Source organism: Lepidochelys kempii, chromosome 9 (genome assembly GCF_965140265.1).
Source record: "Lepidochelys kempii isolate rLepKem1 chromosome 9, rLepKem1.hap2, whole genome shotgun sequence".
In the NCBI taxonomy this organism is placed as follows: domain Eukaryota; kingdom Metazoa; phylum Chordata; order Testudines; family Cheloniidae; genus Lepidochelys; species Lepidochelys kempii.
Window position 1 is genome coordinate 5,828,261 of NC_133264.1, and position 14,470 is coordinate 5,842,730.

Here is a 14,470-nt window from a genome sequence, read left to right on the forward strand (position 1 = left end):
GCTGCTGGGCAAGCTCCCCCACATGCTGCCCGGTAAGCACACTTTAACCCCTGGTGTGAGGGAGCTCAGTCTCCAGAGACTGATCGGCGCCAGCTGGGAAGTAGCTGCCAGGAACTGGGCTGAGACCAAATCATTTCCCTGAGGCCACAAAACAGCTTTCAGGTGATCAGACCTGACCTGGATGGGGTTTGAACCAGTGCTCTCGGGGAAGAAGCTCCACATCTCATTGCAGATCCCGAGAACTCAGCAGACCACCCCTGCTCAAGCACAAGGTTCCAAGAACTCATCTGCCACAGAGCAAAGAACCTCCAAAAACTGGCACAGAAACAGCCTCAGGGCCACTGCCTGGCCCAGTGCATGGAACCGATCTCCAAACCCAAGGGGGGCTGCCAGTTCTCGGAGCAGCAGCAGCGTAACTGGACGCCGACTCACCGGTGGCGCCTCCTGCTGGTTCATCTCTGGGAATTAGCTCACCAGCCTCCGGAGCGCCCTCTTCAGGCCAGTGTCTCGCCTTGCTGCTGGCTCCCGTGTCCCTCCCAGGACCCTGGTGCCCCTTTCACTGGGTGCTGCCCCCTGGCAGTACCCCACAGTTCTGGGTCCTCCCCTCCCAGGGGAACCCCCCACCCACTATCCCTACCTCGCCTCAGTCATAGGCTCCTGCCAGTCACCAGCTAGACCCCGCGCCCTGGGGCAGACTGCAGTATGAGCCACTCATCACAGGCAAGGTTGGGTTTGGACCTGCTGCCTCTGCCTACCCGTGGCTGCCCCTTGCAACCCCCGTACCTAATAGACCTTCCCAGGCCTGCAGCCTGGGGCTTTCCTAGGCCAGAGCTCCCCGGCTCCCTTGGCCTTTCCCTAGCCCTGCTCCAAACTAGGTCCTCTATTCAGGTCTCTGCAGCCAGGTCCCTCCCTCTCAGAGCTAGAGAGAGAGTGCTCTTCTGCTCCTGGCTTCCCTGGCTTTTATAAGGCCTGCTGGGTCTGTTTGGGGCGTGGCCCCCAGCTGCAGCTGCTCTGCCAATCAGCCCAGCTCTTCCCCTGCCCCAGCCCTCTCCCAGGGCTGTCTTAAACCACTCTGGGCCCAAGCCGGTGTCCACCCCGCTACAAGCAGCGCCACTAAACAGCAAGCTGAGGCAGGTCTTCTGAGAGCCCACAGCAGCCAGGCACCTTAACCTGCCAGCTCCATGGAGAGCAAGAGGTGCAGCAAGCAAAGTTGGGAGGGGACAGAATCTTGCAGAGATTCCGTGGGAACAGCTGGCCCGGCCTGGTGCATCTGCCAGTACGCCCCACCTGGGACACCTTTGCAGACTGCTCGGATACTATCCTCAGTATTTCTAGCCAAGGAACTCACAGGGCTTTGTAAACATTAACGGTTCAAGCCTTCCTATGTCCCAGAAGGAATTATCCCCATTTTACGGAGGGGAAGGCGACCCGAAGCATACAGGTGAGTGGCCTGGTTTGCCGAGATACTGAGCACCTGCAACTCTGTGTAAGTCAGGTCATAAAACAACTTTTCCTAGTTCATGCAGCAAATCCGAGCCCAGAATAGAACTCAAGTGTCTGATCTGAGCACTACACCACAGCTGTAAGCAGAGTGCTTGGTACTGAGAGCACCACGTCCCCGGGAAATGCTGCTCCCAGCTCGGCTAATCCGATATCCTTCCACTGGACGCTATTCAGCAGTATGGGCCATCCCTCCCTACCTCTTAGCCCCGCACAAGGCGTACGATCTAGCCTGGTTTCCAAAGCGAAGGGGAGAGGATAGGAGCCAATCCAGGGGCTTATCGGAAAACGCCACACAGTGCCATGCAGGGAAGCCAGGGGCAATTCCTGGTCCAGCATGTTGTTGGCCTCAAACCAAGCAGGGATCCTCATTTAGGTCTCATGCATAAACCTGGGGCTCCCTCAAAGTGACTTGGAGAAGGAGAGGGGAAGGAGCCATCAGCGACTTGGGGAAGGAGAGGCTTTTCTAAGTTGACACCAATGTGATAATGGAAATCCTGAACTCAGTGCAATGATCACTGATGAGGGGGTGTCTACTGGCTCCCAAACCTGCCACTGGATCTTCTATTATAATGGTGATATCCCTGAGGCCTCCTGGGCAGACAGCAAGGAGGAAGAGGAGAGCATTACGGAAAGAAGAGAAAACAGAGAGAGAGAGAGAGAGAGACTGGTTACTCACCAAGACAGGAGCCCCATTTTCTACCTGAAGGCAGCACCTCAGCCCTGAAGGGGCATCCCCTTGGGAACCAGCCTGGCCTCCCAGTACCCACCCACAGAGGCCCCAAAAGGCCCAGCACTCACCCACACAATGGGGAGCTGTTCAGGGAACGTATGCACCCAGTCTATTCTCCCAACTGAACGAGACGAGGGTTCTACCGTTACAACACAGGGCTGTCCCTGCATTCTGGGACCCAGTCCCCAGCCAGGCCCTATTTGTAGTCCGAATGAGACCCTGGAGAGAAGGTTCAGGGAGTCCCTCTGGAAGCGGCTAGGCTAGCACCATAGTCTTAGCGAGGCAGAGAGAGATGGGTAAGCCAACACCTTCTGCCAGCTGACCAAGGGAAGTGAAGCTAGACACCAAGGCAGGCTGGACGTTCAGGGCTGGGTCCCAGAGCTCTGCTGGGGGAGGTAGGAGGCTTCCCTCTCCGTCTCTGGGAGTGCAGAGAGCTCTCTGTGCAATGGATAAGCCAAAGGGCAGAGGCCGGACTTCCCCAGCTAGCTGCACATGCAATCCCTCCTTGCCTATTCCAGGCATCGCCCAAGGCCAGTCCAGCAGCTAACTTCAGGTCCCCAGGCTCCACTGGAAGAGAACATTGCAAGGCCTTTAATTAGCTCGTTCCCTTCCTCCTCGCCCAGTGCTCATATCACCCCTTAACGGTGCACAAAACCGATGGTGATGCCCACTGAACTCTCACCCCGAGATCAACGTCCCACCCACCGAATCCCTCCCTAAATGCCGCCCCACCATTACCAGGAGTTTTCCCAGAGGCCACGTTGGTATCGGAGTGCGAGCGTGCATGGCTTCTCTTGAGGATCCCCTGGGGGGTTGATGTCTGCCCCTCTGAAAAGCTGGACCTGCGCAAGAGGCTCATCCCCCTGCTGCCGCTGCTCGCACCCTGGTCCTCCAAGGAGGAGATGGACTCCGGCTTCTGGGAGCTGCTGGATGAGAACAGGTTGGAGCTGCTGCTCTTGTTGCTGTTGGTGGCATTAGTGCTGGTGCTGCTCTGGCTGCTACAGGCCCGGCCCGGTCGCCCCAGGTTCCCAATAGCCAGATACTCCGGCCCATCGTTGGCGTCGCTCTGGGCGTCGTCCTGGCTACCCGCCCAGGGGTCCTCGCTCTGGCTGGTCACGGTGCTGGTGCTCATCTCGCTGACCGAAGAGAAGGAGTCTCTGGGGGAGGTAACACTGAGCTGGGGGAGGCCAGGTGGGCCCTGAGGGGACCTGTCCTCAGGCAGCAAGAGGGATACGTTGTACAGGGCATTTTCCAGAGGCGGGCTCGTGCTGCTGCACACGGAGGAGCTTGCTGGTCTCCTGTCTGGACAGAGGCAGGAGGGAGAGGTCACACACAAGTGCACCACAGCCCAGATGAGGGCAACGAGCACTTGGCTCAACACACTAACAAACCCAGCGCAGGAAGGCCCGGCCAAGGAATCGCTGGTTTTATTAAAAATCCCTTCCTCCCCACCACTCCCATTGGTCTCCCAGGCATGTGTTGGAAGCTGAAAACCAAGGCCCATGTCCTCACTGAAGCTTAATTTCCATCCAGTGCACTGGGGTGTTATTGCAGGGTTGCTCAGGAAGGCTGGGACACACAGGAACGCTGGTTTACTGTTGTTGGTTGGTGCAAGAGGGCCAGGCACAAAACCTACCATTTATTCTGTGGTACTTTTGGGAAGTCCTGGCATGCATATGCACACCCTGGTGTGTTATTGTCAATTGCTTGGACAGGCAGGGCTCTGTGTGGCCACAGGAGCGTAACTTATCGTTAATAAATTAATCTATTAAAACACTAGAATATAAGAGACTAATTCCTGCTAGGTAACAGGTAAAAAAAAAACAAAAAAAAAACCAGCTTAAGATTTAAAGTTGAAATGCAAGAAACCTATGGACTAAGGCCTGTCAGATATTTAGCTTAGCCAAATTAGGCTTTACGATAAATTAGCCATATTATAAAGATACATTAGCATAAGTAAGTTAATAATAAATGTGCTGAGCTTGTGTCTATGTTTGTATGCTGAGGTTCTGAATAATAACTGCTGAGTTTGGATGATCCCGACTAGAAGAGATCAGTAGACACCACGAGATGACCCTTGGTAGCCAAAGTGAACTGTTAGAGATTTCCTTAAGATAACTGCATGTTACTATGGTGATAAGGGGACATAAATGTTACTAAGTTGAAAGAGGAACTATCCAAGTGGCCTATCACGTGACAAGTCCCCCAGTATTATTAGGGTGACAGTCCCAAAGATGGACATAAGGGGTTTTAACCCTCATGCATATTAATAAGTTTTGGTGGGCATATGCATAACTTCTTATCAGTATAAGCTGGCAGATGGCTGGAGGTCAGTTTCCTGACCCTCCACAGGAGCCGGACACTCCACCATTCTTCAGGCTTCCAGAAGGAGAAGCGACTGTTATTGGGAATGTAGGGGCTGGACGTGGTTTTCGCTAACCATTGCAATCTATGCACAGTTATGTTAATTGGGCTGTTCTATCTGAGAGATCCTTGTTCCCTCCATGCTTCTCAGATCTCCAACAATGATGCAACCCCACCTGGTGGTGTTAGCCCTAATGTTTCAAATGCTGGAGGAGCCATGGAGCTCCGACTTTTGTCTAACACTAGAGTTTAAAAGGGGTTATCAATATTAGTCAATCCCATAACCAATCAACACTACCGTAGTTTACAGTAGGATTGCTCAGGAAGCCTGAGTGACACGCACATGTTATTACAGGACTGCAGGGCCTGGCTTTTGAGAAAAGATCGATCCTGAACTATGCACTCTGCAAACAGACCCTGTATAAAAGAGAGTGGGTCACATTCTGAGCTTCCCACGTGCAGCAGGAACACAGAACCCCCACTCCTATTACCTGACATGCTGGTGGAGGCTGGTTGGTGCAGACTGGAGAAGGATCCGAAGTACCTGTGTTGTGTATAGTCCATAGGAGGGATACACACAGAACCAGGAAGGGCTGTCAGGCTTTGACTCTTCGTCACAGGCAATGGGGCCTCACTCCTTCTGAGAAACTGAACAGATGCAGCACTGTTAATAAACCAGAGCTACAGTGTTAAGTGACAAAGGGAAGTGGACTCAGAGCCCTGAAAGCCACAACTGTTGAGTCAAAGAGGAATCAACGAGGAGTGCCCAGCATGAGTGCCTGTTACTAAACGGGGAGGACAGCTGCAGCTCTGGTGTCAGGTGGGATGCTGCCAGCTCTCTACGATAGGGTGAAAAAGCCATAGTAAAACAGGGAACCAGCCCATTGTTCTCAATTAAGCAGCAGGCTCCCATGTGGAAACTACCAGGCTCTCAGTGTGATGATCCAGGGCCAGCGGAGGGACCTGACGCACACACAGCCATCAATCCTGCTGTTCCATCCAGCAGAGAGAACACAGCCACAGTTTATTAAACAGTCACCAGGACTTCTCATCTGGAGACCTCAAAGCTCTCTGCAGAGAACACGGGGGGGTAGGGGGGAAGACGACCTGTTCACCCTGTTGTACAGATGGGGAAACTAGTAAAGGGGTGAAGTGACCAGCACAAGGCCACAAAGGAAGTCAGTGGCAGCAGAGGCACAAATAAAACCCAGCTCTCCTGGCTCCGGAACGCTTCTTCTCCCCAACAGACTGTATACTTCAGTCCATTGGTGTCCTCCCAGTGGCAGTCCTGGTTCCTGTTACTATGCCCCGATTTGAACATGTAACACACATCACATTCCACCTGTAATCCCTAGGAAACCCACACACCTAGAACTTCAAGGCTCTTTTCAGAGAATTGACTGGTTCCTACCACCCCCCACTAAAATGTGGCTCTTGGAAGCCAATCAAAACAGGACATGGCCCAGTGTGTGCCCTGAATGTCCAACTCCATTAAACAAAGACAGCCCCATGCCCACTGCATCCCATCTTTAACATCACACAGGCATCATTGGCAGAGAAGCCAGCTCCTAATCAGCTGTTTCCCATTTCTCTTCTCGCCCCTTCTGCGAAGAACCCCAGCCAAGGAGTAAAAGCCTCCTCCAAGGGGCTGCGTGCGCTCTGCGTGAGACACTGTGCGGGGGAGTCACCATTCACCAAGGAGAGACGGACACAAAGCAGGGGCTCTTCTCACCATGGACGTGTCAATCTGAGCCAGAAGTCTGGGGTTGTTCTGTTCCACAGCCTCCAGGCACTGTAACATGGCTGTGACGTGGGCATCACTGAGCAGGAAGGCAGCGTCTGGAAGGAAGTGGCAGCTGAAGGTTGGTCACGCTGGTGAGATTCATGGCACCCCGCTGCTGCCCTTGGCAGACAGGGATTTGTGGTGTGATGCAAAGGGGACTATGCAATTATTTAATACATGACACTGGAGACAACCTCCCAGTCCCTCCCTGAGCCAGAGCCTTGGCCAGCTCCGTTGCGGCAAGACAGAACAATTGCAGAACAGTCTCTCTGCTGCCATGCTAGCTAGGATAAGATGACAATCATCTGGGCATAATCATTTGGGATCAGGAAGATCATGGGCCCACCTCATGGCCACGGCTGTCCTAGTATCTATTATCAACAGGCCAGGGATTCTCTCACATGGCTGAACAAGAAGTAGGCAGGGCTGGGCACTGCCGGGTCAGTCAGGTTCTCAGAGAGTACCTGGAAAGTGCCGTAAGCCGGCTGAAGTCCATGGAAAAAGGGCCAGTGGCGGACATAAAGCCCACTGATATCCATTGGAAAGGTGTCAGTGACTAAGCTGGTACCCAGGGGTCAGGGTCAGAGTCCCTGGAAAAGGCCGCACTCCAGATCCAGTGGCCAATCCTGAACTGGGATCTTCCTGTTTGAGGCTATTGTTATGCCAAAGCCTTTTGGTTCCTTTCTTTGAATTAGAGCTGGTGGGAAACAGTTTTCCTGTCCTGCCAGAATTTATCATTTAAAACCATTTTCCCCTCTCAAATTGGGATGAAAAGTCAAAAAGTCTCCAATTTTTGCAAACCAAAAATCTGAAAAAAATGTGGATCAGGTCACACCGTTCCATTTTCTACCTTTATTTTAAAGCACGTCCCCCCGCAAATAAAAGTTAAAATTCTAAACAAGTCATTTTGAGTCAAAAATGAAATTTTTTGTTTAGAAAATGTCAAAATGGGATCCTGACAATTCTGACCAATGCTTGAAATGGGCAACTCACCGAAACTGACCCTTTCCCGTGAAGAGTTTGGGTTCTGACGCATGGGTATTTTCCAACAAAAAAGCTTTCCATCAAATACTTCCCAGCCAGCTCTAATTTCAACCTAGACAGACACAGGGCGGCTCAGGAACAAAACCAGACCTTGTATCCCTGCTGCCCCCACCTGCTTAGAGGCGGGACCTGGCATTGGACATTGCCAGAAACGGGCTCCTAGACTGCAAGGACCACTGGACAGATCCCAAGCAGTGCTATAAGGAATCTTAATCCACCCCCAAATTACTCGTTATGGAATCCCTCACATCCTGGCATCCTCTGGGCTACAGAATTTCCTACCCTCCCCCATCCCAGCATTCTATGTGCTACCGAAGCCTGTGTCCCTGGCTGGAGAGAAGGGCATGCCTAGATGTTCTCATGGGGGGAAGGAGATTGTCTCCACGGTGCTGTTTACCTGTGTAGAATTTCCTGATGTACTGTCTGTTCTCAAGCAGCGGTTTCAGCTGTGCGGAGAGGCAGTGGAACTGCAGACTGTGCTGTAGCCACAGCTCTGCTATGGCTCGACGACTTACACCATCTGCGTTTGGCTGGCCATTCTCATGCAGGCTGATGAACTGGAAATGGACACCACACACAAGTCAAGTCAGACAGAGACTAGTGGGCTCACGAGAGCAATGCACCAGTGTCTGCTAAACCTGGAAAGCCAATCTTAGGTTCAGTAGTGGACACTGGGCCATCCAGCAACTTCCTATCACCAGGCATTGACTGACGGCATACAGTTGTCTTGCAGCAGCACTGTAACCATCCACTCTTGACAGACGGGGGGAGCTATTGACCAAGCCAGCACATTTACAAGGGAAACAGCTGCACTGGGAGGGAATTGCGCAACAAAGGTCAATAAGAACAGCCAGGCTGGGTCAGACCAATGGTTCATCTAGCCCAGTGTCCTGTTTTCCAACAGTGGCCAATGCCAGGGGCTCCATTCAGAGGGAATGAACAGAACAGTCAATCGAGTGATCCATCTCGTCATCCACTCCCAGCTTCTGGCCAACAGAGGCTAGGGACACTCAGAGTATGTTGTTCCATCCCTGCCCATCCTGGCTAATAAACATTGATGGACCTTTCTTCCGTGAATTTATCTAATCCTTTTCTGAATGCAGTTATACTTTTGGCCTTCACAACATCCCCTGGTGATGAGTTCCACAGGCTGACTGGGCCTTGTGTGAAGAAGTGCTTCCTTTTGTTTGTTTTTAACCTGCTACCTGTTAATTTCATTGGGTGCCCCCTAGTTCTTGTGTTATGAGGGGTAAATAACACTTCCTTATTTACTTTCTCCACACCAGTCAACATTTTATAGACCTCTCTCATAGCCCCTCTTCAGCTTGGAAAAGAGACAACGAAAAGTCCCACTCTTTTTAATCTCTCCTCATACGGAAGCTGTTCCACACCCCTCATAGTTTTTGTTGCCCTTCTCTGGATCTTTTCCAATTCCAATACATCTTTTTTGAGATAGGGCAACTAGATCTGCTCGCAGTATTCAAGACGTGAGTATACCATGGATTTATACAGAGGCATTATGACATATTCTGTCTTCCTATCTGTCCCTTTCCTAATGGTTCCTAACATTCTATTAGCTTTTTTGACTGCTGCTGCACACTGAGCGGATGTTTTCAGAGAACTCCAAGATCCCTTTGTTGAGTGGTAAAAACTAATTTATACCATATATATATATAAAATTGGAATTATGTTTTCCAATGTGCATTACATTGCATTTTCAACACCGAATTTCATCTGCCATTTTGTTGCCCAGTCACCCAGTCTTTTGAGATCCCTTTGTAACTCTTTGTAGTCTGCTTTGAACGTAACTAGCTTGAGTAATTTTGTATCATCTGCAAATTTTGCCACCTCACGGTTTACCCCTTTTTCCAGATCATTTATGAATATGTTGAATAGGACTGGTCCCAGTACCAACCCCTGGGGGACACCACTCTTTAACCCTCTCTATTCTGAAAATTGACCATTTATTCCTACCCTTTGTTTCCTGTCTTTTACCAGTTACTGATCCATGACAGTTCCTTCTCTCTTATCCCATGACTGCTTACTTTGCTAAAGAGCATGTCAAAGGCTTTCTGAAAGTCTAAGTACACTACACCCATTGGATCATCCATGTCCATATGTTTGTTGACCCCCACAAAAATTCAAATAGCTTGGTGAGACATGATTTAACTTTACAAAAGCCATGTTGACTCTTCCCCCAACAAATCATGTTCATCTATATGTCTGATTATTCTTTTCTTAGTTTCAACCAATTTCCCTGGTGCTGAAGTTAAGCTCGGACCACCTCTGGAGCCTTTTTTAAGAATTGGTGCCACATTAGCTCTCCTCCAGTCATCTGGTACAAAAGCTGATTTAAATGATAGGTTACATACCACAGTTAGTAGTTCTGCAATTTCATATTTGAGTTCCTTCAGAACTCTTGGGTGAATCCCATCTGGTCCTGGTGACTTATTACTGTTTGTTCCAAAACTTCCTCTATTGACAGTTCCTCAGATTTGTTACCTAAAAAGAATGGCTCGGGTGTGTGAATCTCCCTCACATCCTCTGCAGTGAAGACTGATGCAAAGAATTTGTTTAGTTTCTTTGCAATGGGCTTGTCTTCCTTGAATGCACCGTTAGCATCTCTACTCTCCAGGGGCCTCACTGATTGCTTAAAGAAAAGGAGGACTTGTGGCACCTTAGAGACTAACCAATTTATTTGAGCATAAACTGATTGTTTAGCAGGCTTTCTGCTTCTGATGTACTTAAAAAAAATGTTTGCTGTTAGTTTTTGGGTCTTTGGCTAGTTGCTCTTCAAATTCTTTTTTGGCCGGCCTCATTATACTTTTACACTTGACTGTCCAGAGTTTAAGCCCCATCTTTGACTTGTTCTGAGGCCTAGTCTTGCCACTTAGCAACAACATCATCAGAACTGACGAAGCATTCCTGATCTGAACCACGGTACGGTCCGATTGCTGTATTCCCTGCCCTCCTAGTGCTTATCCCCATCTCTCAGCGTGTTTGGTCCCAGCTGAGGCCACATGCTCTTTGGAGGAAGGACATGGTCCTTTGTCTATCAAGAGCTATGCAGATGAGCCCTGCCATATATGTGACCTCAAAGCACGTGACACTGTTCTGGGTTTTGTATGAAGAGTTTAGGACAAAGCAGGGGCAATTAGTGCCAGCTGTGGTGGCAGTTAGTGAAGGAGCTGCAGGAATGAGAGACCAAAAACCTGTTTCTCATAGACAACAAGTCATCCGTGGTCTTGAATTGAACTCTGTCAAGCCTTCTGGGATGCAGCTTGTACAGAATACGAGGCTGCATACTTTTGATCATCCCCCTTAGTTTAAGGGGCACTGAGTTCACTCACAAATTAAACATGATAGAGGGATTATAACAAAATGTCTCCTCCCTCAATCTGTCAAACCAAGACAAGAGGATCACTCCAAGGAAGCGAACTCCACTGCCAGGGTGTCCCAGCTGCTCCATGGCAGGCAAACCGCAGCCTAACACTTCAGTCACTCAGTTCATCGTAAGAATCAAACTGTGCAACTTAGTCACTTTTTGCTGGCCAGGGAAAGCAACAGCCTTGAGATCTCCAAGCCAGCCCTGTCCTCCAATCCCAAACACGCCAGAACTCACCTTCTCCACGTGATGAGCAGAGTGCGGGCTCAGCCAGCGGATGTCTTTCACAAACTGCCAGTAATCTGTCTGCCTGCAGTACACCTGCCCGGAAAACGCACAGTTAGACTCCGCCTGATAAACCCCGCCACAATAATGACAGGTGCTGAGAGACCAGCGCAGTTCATGCGACCTTCGGCAGCCTCTCGTGAGGTCGCCGCACCGCTCAGCTGACAGCACGAGTCACTCACAGGCATTGATGTGGGTGAGAGAGAAGAAGGGTGTCCTAGGGGTTGCAGCATTAGGGACTTGGGAGACCTGGATTCAATTCCCGGCCCTGTCACAGGCTTCCTGAGTGACCTTGGGCAAGTCTCTCTGTGCCTCCGTTCCCCATCTGTGACATGGGGATAATAGCCCTGCCCTGCCTCGCCTCACAGGTAGGTGGGGTGCATAAACTCATTGCTTGTGAGGTTCTCAGCTACTTCCATGATGCGAGCGACAGAAGTAACTTATACACACACACATATGGAGGGGAGGGATAATGGACAGACACACATACCTTATCTAATTAACCCTTTCCTAACACATGCAGGACGTGAACGAGTCAGCCATGCCAGTAGGACACCCATTGCTTTCAGTGCCAGCACATTCCACCGAATGACTGAACTGCGGAGTAACTTCGTATTTCCCACCCCGGAGTGCAATAATCTGCTGTAGGAGACACAGGGCAGGAGATAAGCAGCGGGACCCGGGATCTGCATGACCCTAGAGCCAGCTCTCAGGCCCCACTGCAAACATGAGTGGTGAGCAGCTTATTGAACTACCCCTCTGCCTGCTCTTGCAGCAAACCATTCCTCACGCAGCTGGCCACAGGAGCGACACTCAGGCACAGGGCTGCAGGAGCAGCGCACTGGTACTGTCTGGGTCTCATCTTGCTACACAGCCCACCGGGGCCCCTGAAGAACCAGCAGTAGATGTCCCCTGGCACTCAGCAGCCCGGAGCCTTTTTGCAAACAGGCACAGGGAGCAACAAAACAAGAGGGGGCGGGGGGGGGGGAAGGGGAAGTAAAAAGAGAGGAAGCATATGGAGAGGAAAAAAGGCAAAGCATAGCAATTGCATGGCGGTCTGGTGTGAAAGGGAGAGGGTTATTCATTAATCTACTGCCAGGGGGCCCAACAAAAGGAGGCGGCTGGGAACTAGCACCTGGACCGCTGCTCACAACCCAGGTGCCAAACACTCTGCCAGACGCACCTCCTGCCCTGCCAGATGGACAAGGAACGGCCCAGCTGTCCTCCGATTTCCAGCGGGCAGAAGAGTGCAGGAGGAAAGCAGCTGGAGGAGAGGACTGGCAGTGAAGAGATCCCACCTATTTGCAGGCTGGGCTGGCAGCCTGGGCATATTTGACCCTTAGCACATCGAGGGCGAAACAAAGCACAATCCAAGCTGGGAGGGCAGAGTCGTTCAGAGTCCAGCAAAGCAAAGCAGGAGAGAGGAAATTTTGCCCGGCCACACCAAGGGGGCTCATTGCAAAGTAACAACCTTGTTAGCTCCATGCAGCGCCAAGGTGACGCCACACCAAAGTAATGGGGAGCGGATCACCATTCTGCCTGTTGGGAAGGCAGTGCAGGTTATAGGCTGCAGCATGAGGAAGGTGAGGCAGTGCGGGGAACGTTCCAAATAAATCCTCCTCTCTACACCAGCCCCAGGGTGACAGAGTGCACAAGGCAGAGAGATTCAGGCGTGAAATCAGACCTTTCTCCCCCTTACCTCTGCCTGGTTACTTCATGGCCACCATCACCACCTGCTTCGTGCTTCTGTGCTCTACTGCGCAACCCAGGGGAAAGGGCTAATTTTAAGGCTGAAACCTGTGTCTTAAAGGGACAGTGTCCCATCTCCTTGCAACAGGGCCATGGTTAATTTAAGGGGTGACCTTTCATGACAGGAAGGAGGGAAATGAGGACCCTGGCTCTTCTGGATTAAAGTGGAACTCTACTCCCCTACACCAGCCCTGGGAACACAACTGTGCGACTGAATCAGAATTATTCCCCACAGGCTCAAGGAGAGTACAACACTCTTGTAAGGTCCCAACCAAAGAGAGCTAGTGGGCTTGGTTGCTCAGAGGCAGAGGGAAATGTTCCCCAAATTCCAGCTGCTTTCAAGGTAAAGCAAATCTGGGAATGGGGACATTTGAATGCTGTTTGCAGTGTTAAGCTGCATGCTTGCCTCTCTTCACTTGTTCTCTTGAAATTTTTGCCAAGTTCAACATTGCACAAGCCGCTGTTATCAGTATTCTCTTTCTTAACAGCAGCATGGGAAGAGCTTTCTGACCAGACAGCAGTGCAAAAGGAGTCTAACTTCAGAGAGGGACAGAGGCCAACACAAAAACATCCTGGCAAACAAAGCAGCAGAGATTGTGTGTCTTCTAACATTGCAAGCCATCAATGGGCTCTCCTGCACTGCTAAGCAGCTAGGAAGCAGGCTTGAAATTTAATGCAGCATGCTGCTAGGATGGCATATTTCATTTGCTCTCAGTTGAGGTCTGTCTCCGCTTTCTTTGGAGAGGTTATCCCGTTTTATTAGTTACGCTTCTTGTTAAAGATCAGTTGCAAAGGAAATATTTTTTGTTTATGCCATGTGCTACTGCTTTAGGAGAGGTATAAAAGTGGCCTCGGTATTCCCTCCCACCCACAACAACATGTTTTATCTTAGAAATATCAAAAATATCAATTGTTTTCTTCCCTGAGTTTTGGGCTTTTTTTTTTTTTTTTTTTTGAAAACTAGACTATTAGGTTTCAGAGTAGCAGCCATGTTAGTCTGTATCCGCAAAAAGAACAGGAGGATTTGTGGCACCTTTGAGACTAACCAATTTATTTGAGCATAAGCTTTTGTGAGCTACAGCTCACTTCATCGGATGCATTCAGTGGAAAATACAGTGGGGAGATTATATACACAGAGAACATGAAACAGTGGGTGTTCACTCTAACTAGAGTGATCAGGAAAAATGAGCTATTACCAGTAGGAGAGCGGGAGGGGGTGGGGGAAACTTTTGTAGTGATAATCAAGGTGGGCCATTTCTAGCAGTGAACAAGAACGTCGGTGGGGGGGAGGGGGATAAACAAGGGGAAATAGTTTTACTTTGTGTAATGACCCATCCACTCCCAGTCTCTATTCAAGCCTAAGTTAATTGTACCCAGTTTGCAAATTCATTCTAGCAGTCTCTTGCTGGAGTCTGTTTTTGAAGTTTTGTTGAATAATTGCCACTTTTAGGTCTGTAATCGAGTGACCAAAGAGACTGAAGTGTTCTCCAACTGGTTTTTGAATGTTATAATTCTTGACATCTGATTTGTGTCCATTTATTCTTTTACGTAGAGACTGTCCAGTTTGACCAATGTACATGGCAGAGGGGCATTGCTGGCCCATGATGGCATATATCACATTGGTAGA

The 14,470-nt window shown here is 50.1% G+C and overlaps 1 protein-coding gene across 5 annotated transcripts in view; it reads right to left on the reverse strand.

Moving 5' to 3' along the window:
- The window catches only part of RUBCN (rubicon autophagy regulator), a 59,527-nt gene that overhangs the window by 29,791 nt on the left and 15,266 nt on the right, over window positions 1-14,470 (reverse strand). For 2 of the 5 annotated variants that reach the window (XM_073359099.1, XM_073359098.1), the window contains exons 3-7: window positions 11,047-11,130; window positions 7,822-7,981; window positions 6,330-6,436; window positions 5,089-5,245; window positions 2,972-3,535 (exon numbers count right to left, since the gene is read on the reverse strand). In XM_073359099.1, coding sequence (XP_073215200.1) covers window positions 2,972-3,535; window positions 5,089-5,245; window positions 6,330-6,436; window positions 7,822-7,981; window positions 11,047-11,130 — 1,072 coding nt within the window. Of the gene's footprint in view, window positions 1-2,049; window positions 2,095-2,971; window positions 3,536-5,088; window positions 5,262-6,329; window positions 6,437-7,373; window positions 7,477-7,821; window positions 7,982-11,046; window positions 11,131-14,470 lie in introns of those variants that run through there. The other 3 variants (XM_073359097.1, XM_073359101.1, XM_073359100.1) reach the window with 3 other exon arrangements.